General features: G+C 37.0%; 1 protein-coding gene across 1 annotated transcript; it reads right to left on the reverse strand.

Moving 5' to 3' along the window:
• Positions 1-1,003: 1,003 nt before the first annotated feature.
• Positions 1,004-9,095, reverse strand: LOC140933136 (TM2 domain-containing protein 2-like). Its single transcript, XM_073382650.1, has 4 exons — positions 8,930-9,095; positions 6,692-6,779; positions 5,228-5,346; positions 1,004-2,293 (listed from the first exon to the last, which is right to left on the reverse strand). Exons 1-4 carry the CDS (start codon positions 9,091-9,093, stop codon positions 2,080-2,082), a joined length of 585 nt encoding a protein of 194 aa, XP_073238751.1. The 5' UTR covers positions 9,094-9,095; the 3' UTR covers positions 1,004-2,079.
• Positions 9,096-9,107: the final 12 nt, after the last annotated feature.

Raw genomic sequence — 9,107 nt, forward strand, 5'->3', positions numbered from 1 at the left:
CCCTTAAAGTGGGGGTGGGGGCCAGGGTGGAATCTAAATTTACCAAAATTTCGTTTCCGATTACAGTTGCCATCAGCAAATTTATTTGCTAGTCGGCTAGGGAAATTTCTTTGCTCTCTCTTTGTGGCTATGAAGTACTGTGGGATCACTGAATCTTTTTTAGTCATTGTTGAGCGGAGCAATGTTTTTAACCTGTAAAACGCTGAAAAGGACCTTTCTACCGCTGCCCCTTACACAGGTATGATTCACCAGCGCAGATCTTGACAATTCCACTATTTATCATGATCTTCTGAGGTTTCTGTAGCTCCTTCACTTTGTCTATAATGTCATCGAAACATGTAATATTAAAATGTTAACTTAAACATGTAATATCAAACTTCAAATTTCCAGTTCGGCTTTTAATGCATCAGACTACATCATAAGCTGATATAATCCGTTTAAAGAAACCGTAGTTCCGCGGAGTAGTCTTTAGATTTAACAGAGAACATTCATGAAAAAAGAAAGAACTTCATTAAGCATTCTTGCATATGCTACTTAGCCTGGCTGATTTAAAAACGCCAAAGTTTACGAATAAGTGCAATTTTGTGCTTACTACGCATCAGATATAGGATAGAAACGGACCAGTGATAAGTTTAGATGCTTTGCAAGGTCTGCCAGCCGACTATTCTCATTTGATTTAGAGTTGTTTCAACTTGAAGCATCTCACTCCTTTTTTATCGACTTCAGAGCTATTTTTCTACCCTAGACTCCTCGGGTAATCAGTTTACATGCAAAGAGTTTTAATTGTCCCTAGTGCTAAGATCTTCCAAGTACAGCTGAGAGATTCGACGTTTTGAACTGGGCCTCATGGATATTGCACTGTTCGCTAAAAGACATGCCCAAGTCAAAAAAGACACATGTACGCAATTTAAGGAAATTTGTTCGACACAATGGCACGAGAGAGACTTACCTGAAACTTCTGTTTATTACCTTTCAAATATAACTACATGCGATGAACAGTGAATAAAAGAAAAATATGGCTTTATTTTCAGATTTTGTCCGAGTGATTGATAGCAATGAGGATGAATGACGATGATTGATGATAAAGCTATAAAATAAATTACCCACATACATGTAGTTCTATTTTGGTCAACAACACCATGTTACAGCAAATTGCAAAGAAGACTCAAGTCAAGCAGAAAATGAGAAATATCTTTAAATCTAATTATAAAATGGAAATTTATTTATAATGGATTTCTATTAGATTTTCATGGCCTGAATAAAATTTGCTTTAAAGCCGGTTACAGCCTTGTTGGAAACCAGCATTAATATTTCAACCCAGTACACGGTTTACATACCTTCCTATGAAACAGTTTTGGACTGTCAAGACCAAACAACTTTTTATAGGCTCCTACCAGATACATGAACCGAGATAAAAAATTTTGTTTAAGACACGATTTAAATCGGGATTAAATTCAACTGCTCTTCGACGGATACAGGTCCTGATATTTGCATCTCGGTTAATTCTTGTTCTTTTGAGTGAGGCCACACAGAAGACACTTCAAACATAAATTGCAATTGAAACGTACCAATCACATGTAGACTCTCATACCCAATGACATCACGGCTTAACTGACAGACGACCAATAAAATCACGACTGAATTGACCAATCAATGAAATGACTCCTGGCTTCAAACCATTCACTATTCCACTCAAGTAACAGTTTTTTTTACCTTGTGACTGCGCAATTGATATAAAAGTGGATACTTCAGCAATAAGCAAATGTATGATTTTCTCAAAGAGTTTTTTGTAATCCTCTGGACAACAGCTTTCCTTGTTGCCTGGAATGGCTTCACTGGAGATAATCTTGGTGAGTTGTCCTTCACATCGATCAGCACCAGAAAGTTGCCATAATGTACCCAGTGGCTGATACAGACCTTCAGATAAGGGCGGGTCTCCCCAAATTTTTTTTTTGCCCTTTGGGCCTCAGTTTAGTCTAAAAGTAACGGGGGCGCCCCTGGGTCTCCCCCTGGATCGGCCACTGGTAGTTCTACACAAAATACAGCTATAATTGCAATGGGATGCTGCTAATTCCGTAGCTAATAGTATGGCACCCAGTTGCTTTCATCACTTGGTCTTAAGTTTCCTGTAATAAGAAGAATCACATCCACCACCCACCATATACCCAGTCCACCCAGTGTTAATAGTTTTCCTACAGCTGTACCAGTGTGACCCAGACAGAAGCGATCCACGCCTAGGAATCCCAACAGAATGGAGTACAAGAGGGTGGTCACAAACCGATGGCCAGAGTATCTGGAGACCAGAACCACAACATATAATCAATCCATAACAGAACGTGTGAATAAAAGGTTAACCTTTTTAATGCCATTATCTGATGTTAAAACTGTAAAAGAAGGTTTTAAAGCTAGCCTGAATTTCAGACAATTACCTCGAGTTGGTTTTAATCCTTCAGTTGCTGAGAGGAGAAAAAACTTGAAGTAATCGTCTGAAATTCAGGCCAGTTTTAAAGCAGGGTAGTCAGAGGTTTAGTAATGTTACATGAAACAAAGGCAACTGACTACTGGTATTGAAGGTGCCTCAGGATGCAGCACATGCTGAGAAAACTTTCCTATATTTTGTCAAAAATCAGATTTAACTTACCTGTAACCTGCAAAACAGCTATCTCTCCTAGCTCCTTGCCTAGAAGGACATTTTGCCATGAAGGATGTATGTGCCTAAGCTACAGATAATTATTCCATAATAATGATGTAAATCAATGTTTACATAATTAATCCAGCAGTCATAAGATTTTATGTGTCTCCTAGACTATTAAGGTAAAGTTTTGTGTTCTTCTGCGAATGAGCTCCAGCAAAAGTTTTAAGTTTTCTAAAGAAGAATATATTCCACAAATAGTGACTGCTTTTTAGTAGATTCATATTGTTTGCATTTGCCCTTTGTGACCATTTGTCTTTTGTCTGAACACAATTTAACTACCACACCGACCAGTCAGAGCTCCTCACCAGATTCCAGACAGATTCCACATTATCTGTATGGAATTTCTGTCGCTGAGGCACAAATGTCCCTCCTGGCAAAAGTCCCAAGCAGTAAGGAGTGAGGAGAGACAGCTATTTTTGCAGGCTAAATTCAACTTGAAACAATAAAGATAACGAAGATTATTGGTCTACTAAATTACAATTTTAACAATGAATAAGCCAGTTTTGAATTCATTGGGGCTGTTGAATAAAAGCGCTAAAGACTCATTTGTACAGGGTCAGCTTTGACCCCTTAAGTAAAATATTCACAAATACCGGTGAGAAGGTACCTGAATTTGAGTTTAAAAATAAAAAAGTAATAAATAAATAAATAAACAAAACAATGGACATAGTTGTTCCAAGGACTTTACTGTCACATTAGGTCAAGGCTAACCCTGTATAAATGAGTCTTCATTGTTTCTATTCAGTGGCTGCCATGAATTTGAAACTAAATAATTAGGGCTAGGAACTTTGGCTTTGAACTGTAAAACTTTTTTCCTCGCCTGAGGACACAGATGTACATGTATTGCTGGCCGTCACTTCTCTCCACCCGAAAAGCAATGTCTGGGAACCCAAGTGGCCAAACAATTTCTGTGACATAAGACACTACTAGCCAATCACAGTTTAGCTCTTAAAATCAAGGAGCTAACTTGTGAGACTTCTCGTAAGATCATGCACAGTGGATATGTTTACAAGTCAAAAATGAATCTTGGATGATGTAACCTGTGTACAGCCATCCCTTCTCCTCAGAAAGATGCGTTTGTGAAAGTTAATTTGCCAGGATTGGGGGACTTATTGATGAAATAAGTACCAAGAGGATTCATATTGAAGAAGAGATAAGAGGAATTTTTTATCTATTTGCCTACGGAGTCAATTACTTATCACACCTTGCTGTTTTGGTCATATTCAAAACGATGTCTTAATGATGTAGATGCATCATGCTCTTTGTTCCTCTCTTGTTCCTCGCAGGAAAGTTTGCTTTGGAGGACTCTTCAATAGTTTGTTGTGTGCCGCTTGAGATATTGTTTCGCATCCTTTATCTTTGAAAGCTACGCTGTAAGACATTATTGTGGTAATTGATTTCCATGCATGGTTGCTTCTTGGTTAAGGCAGAACTTTGATCAGATCGAAAGCGTATTAGAGTTGTTCTTTTAATTCTTTAAATACATGTTCTTTTCAAGGTTTTAATTTCTATAGTTTTCTAAAAGACGAGTTGAAGCGTTGTGGCTGAAATGTCATCTTGACTATGATAAATTAACTTCTGTAAATATTTTATAGCATGTTGGGTCATGCCCACGTTAATAATATTTCACATTATTGTATTTAACAATTATTCCTCGCGCATGAATGGGTTATTGACTCAGAGGCCATGAGGGCGAAAGGAATATTATTATTGTTTCAGTAAAATCCAACTAGTTAGTCAAAAATATTGAGAATAAAAAACTTTTACCTAGTTAAAGCTAGACTTTAATCCTTTTTTGCCACCAAAAAGCCTGCGCTTCTGCTACTAGTGGGCTATAACATATAGCCTTGTAGTAGCTCAACCAATCAGAATGCAGCATTGATAATAGACCACTAGTTGGATTTTACTAAAATGGTGATACTTGCAGGATTTGGAATTATTAACGGCGATTGTCAGAGATGTTTGACTCAGTGCAGGATGTGTCTGTACAATCAATGCACCACCTTTTGTTAGCGCTGGTTAAATTGAAATAAAATTAATCGTGAGTCAGAACGCAATGTCATATTATTTTCCTTCAGCTTTAGCGATTATTTTGTCCAGGTTTTGTTTATGTCAATACTACCATATTTCATAAAGTGAAACCAAAGGCCTACATCACATACATAGCTTAAGAAGCCATTGCTTCACAAAGAAGTCTGCAGCCATCAACATCGCAGGAAACCTTGTTATAGTTGTGAAATTCACGTTCCAACACTTGCCAAAATCCTAGACACACAAGCGCACAAGAATGCGAGGAGCTGGACACTCAAGCTGAACTCGAACTGTAATCTACCCTTTGATCTGACTGGCCAACATCACAACAAAAATTTTTATGTCACAGAAACCGTTTTGCAGCTCGGGTTCACAAAGTTACTTTTCAGGTGGAGAGAAGCAACGACCAGAAATACACCTGTGCCCGCAGGCTTCTATTCTCCAGCCTTGATACATAGCTACATGCATGTGTACATGCACTTTTAATACTGAACTACTTACTTGATGCAAGGAAACTGTTCACTACTGAGGAATCTCCTTTCTCCAAAGCATTCTATTCCACGTAAGACCTCACACCATACTCTTGTATGGTGCACATCATCATACTTTGAGCCTCCAAACTGAAATTTGAATGCAGTTGAATGCTATTTAACAGAGTTTACAACAAGGAAACCAAACATTGCATATTCAAGTAACAATCATCCAGCGTTAAGTAAATCTTAATATTATTTTATAAAAGGGCCAACATGGACAAGCTGCCAGTGTGCTGGAATTGTAATTCACAGAACTGGGTTCAATACTTAGCCACCTGATCCACTTTCTGTATTTATTTGTGTAAACACGAAGCAGCTCACTTTTTAATAATTTTGTTAGAAGGAACTGAAAGAGCATCTTAAAATTTGATAACCTAATTTTCAGCCATATACCACAAAAGTGGCAATTGCAAAGGATTTGTATGGGAAAAACAACTCTTGACATTAAGTCACTCTTGAATGGCTTTTCATAGTACAAATTCTTGTAAATTTTTTCAAACTGTCATTAAAATCTTTCCCTTATGCATTAAGGAACTCAAATTTTCTTTTGTTCACAATACAAAGTTTGAGTCCTGTAATGCATGCATAAAGCAAAGATCTTAGGACAATTTGAAACTGTCAAAATTTACGATGATTTGTATGGAAAACCATTCAAGTGTGACTGGGTGGCAAAGCATTGTTTCCCCATACAAATCCTTCTAATTTCTGGCAGCCATTGCAGTCACAGCTTTAGAGGTGCACTGTTGAAAATTTACAGGTTACCTAACTTTAATATGCTCTTTCATATCCTGCTAACAAAATTTTTCAAAAGTGAACTGTTTTCGTGTTTACAGAAGTTGCTGCAAAAGGCCTATTCCTTCACTGACCTCTACATGGGTTTATTTCATGGTAGTCACAAGTTGAACTCCTCAACCATGCTTGTTTATAAGAAATATTATTATTTCATTTTCTGCTGCTTTGGAATTTTAACTTGTCAATTGTTTTATTGCGAACACAATTTCATTTGCTTGTAAAAAAGAACTTTCTCACATTCCAGTTCAGTGTGCATTCAATGAAACCAGGATAAGGTAATAGTTAATTTTACCTTTGTTGCCCGATTTCTGTGAACTGATCTTTGTAAATTCCCCTCGAGAAATAATTTGAGAGAAAATGAAGGTGATAATTTTATTAATTTGTGTAACCTGAACAGGTAGGAGAAAATTGAACTTGATCACTTTTGGGGCTTACAGGGTTAATAAATCTGTATTACTTTTTCTCATTCAAAGCCTTGAATGGCACATCTTTAAGAATGTATGAAACATCATGTTTTCCTACCCCTCCCGCTCCCATTTTTGTACATCCCGGGAACACTAGGTTATAGTCTATCATATGTAATCCCTACAAGGATCCTTGTAGGGAGTGTATTATAATAATATTATTTACTTAGACATACTTTAGTACATCCATAACCAGATTCTTGTCTTGCAGTATCATTTCCATTTAAGTCAACTGGAGGGTCACACTGAAGAAAATCCATGGGTCTATAAGAAGCCAAAAACTTGAAATAAGCTTAAAACACTAAAATAAAACTGGTGTCCTAATCTAAAAAATATCCTGGCATCATTTTTGATCAGGGGCTGCTGGTAGTATAATATGACCACCATCATACTACATGTAGACGTTGCTGATCTCCAGAATGGGCTGCTAGCCATGCAAAACAATCATCCTACAAGTCTTGTCGTTCCACTACAGTCATGTGGGTTTCTTTGCCAGTTCTCTCTGTTAGCTTCTTCCATTGGTTTTCCTTTTAAATACTGCCTTCGCACGTACATCTCCCAATCAACATGCCATTTTTATTGTTGTTGTTGTCATTATTATAATTTCTTGCTTTGTGCACTGGCTGATCTTATACCTTTATTTTTCATTCAAAATAATTCTCCATTTCTGATTGGCTCAAATCAAACAGTTACCTCTTTATAACCTGTGCAGGGTTTTGAGCTAGGATTTGATCACCGGGGGACAATTTGTCCCCTTGGCTAAAATTTTGGGGGACATTTTCATTTTTAGGGGGACAGAAATTTGTACACCCTTCTGCTGATGCAAAGGGGTTTGTCTTCTTAGCAGGGCTTCTGATAGGTCTCGGAAGAAAAAGTCAAATTTCGCGGGATTTTTAGGGACAAATTCGCGGAAAAATCGGCTGAGTTTTTCGGGGCAAACTTCACCGAAAAGCAATCAGTAAAAAAACGGCCGATTTTGTGGTTATTTTCAAGGCAAATTTGGCTAGAAATCGATCGGTTTTGCGCTGATCAGACCAGCCTTTTTAACGTTTTTCTAACAGAGGTCATCATTTGCTCTTTCAACAATAATACGCTCCAGAAATGGACCAATGGCAAAGCCTTTAACATCATGGCTAGTGCCCAGTTTTTCGCAAAATAATCTGTTTGCACGTTCCAAGATAAATTTGCAAGTTTACGGCAAGTAAATAGCCCCAATAGCTGAAATAAGTTTCAAATATGTTGTACAGACATGTATTTGATAAGATTTCTACCGAATGTCGCGGCTCCGCGACCGCGCGAAGAATGAGAAGCCCTGTCTTAGATTTCCGACAAAAATAGCAGTAGAACGTGACTGAAAAGTAACTTTGGAGTGAACTGTAAAGGTGCGATAAAATATACTTTCCACGTTCTGTTTCAGCTTGCAATTTCTGTACTGAAATAAATCTCTTCGTATGTGCTTCCTTTCGAGTTTTTTCCCTAACTTTTGAAGGGGACAAATTGTCCCCTTGGCCGTTTTTTAAAGGGACAATTCTGATTACAGGGCGGGATTGGCGCAATGGCGCGGCCTGGCTCAAACCCTGCCTGTGAGCACTATCCATCTTATTTTGGGAGACATTTGAGATATCCAGAAAATGACATCAATATATATAAAAATAGTACAGGGTTAATTTTATTGGCAAAAAAGGAATGGCAACCAAGAATCCCTGGGACAAGGTTGGGTTGTTTTGGTAGAGCAGTACAAAATGGCAGAACATTTCACATATTTCACAAAGAAGAAATAGCTGAACTACTGCCCAAAAACAAAGCAAGAGTAGTAAGAATACGACAAATGACAAATACTGTTTGGAGAATATCTTCAGAAATAAACATCCACTTGTTTTAATGAATTTGCCAAGAAACAGGCAAATGAAGAAGGGAACCAACATCAATAAGCATTAAATTTTTTTCAGCTTGTTTTTGAACCAGCAGTTATTGGATTTCACTTTTGTATCATCTGAAGAATTAACAATAATGCAGATCCCTGACAATGTTATCCGTCTTCAGATCATCCTCAGTCTTATCTAATACTTTCTAATTATTATTATTATAATAATAATAATAATAATAATAATAATAATAATAATCATTAGTAATAATAGTTAATAATAATAACAATAATTATTATTAATTTAACTTTGATTTAATTTGATTTAATTTTGATTTAACAGCAGCTATTCGTAGTAAAGGAGATGGCAATATTTGCGTACAGCCCCACACATTTATTACACATCTATAGTTTGACTCTGTTCATATCAACTATTTGTATGAAATAGTCTGCGAGTGTCGTATGCGAAATAAATGCTTATGACGCTTATCGGAATATTCGGTATAAGCTTATCTTATCAAAAAATAAAACACACAAGACTTATACTCACAAGAAACTGCACTTAACAAGTGGTCCTTTAGGATCAAATTCTCTGCCACATGATTCCTCAAAGCACTGTTCATCAACGATGTTATTGCCTAGACTTTTACTTAGCATCGATGTCAAAGCAAAGATTGAACTGAAAAAAAGAAAAACTCGCTTCCCGACCGCCATGTTTGTTTAGAATA

This window comes from Porites lutea, chromosome 4, assembly GCF_958299795.1.
Source record: "Porites lutea chromosome 4, jaPorLute2.1, whole genome shotgun sequence".
In the NCBI taxonomy this organism is placed as follows: domain Eukaryota; kingdom Metazoa; phylum Cnidaria; class Anthozoa; order Scleractinia; family Poritidae; genus Porites; species Porites lutea.

Excerpts from the sequence above, each read along its gene's own strand:
- LOC140933136 (XM_073382650.1), bottom strand. The coding sequence starts at position 9,093 with ATGGCGGTCGGGAAGCGAGTTTTTCTTTTTTTCAGTTCAATCTTTGCT. Across the intron at positions 5,347-6,691 it reads CTGGTTATGGATGTACTAAA|TTTGGAGGCTCAAAGTATGA; the intron begins GTATGTCTAAGT and ends TTCAAATTTCAG. Across the intron at positions 2,294-5,227 it reads GAACAGTTTCCTTGCATCAA|ATACTCTGGCCATCGGTTTG; the intron begins GTAAGTAGTTCA and ends TCTGGTCTCCAG.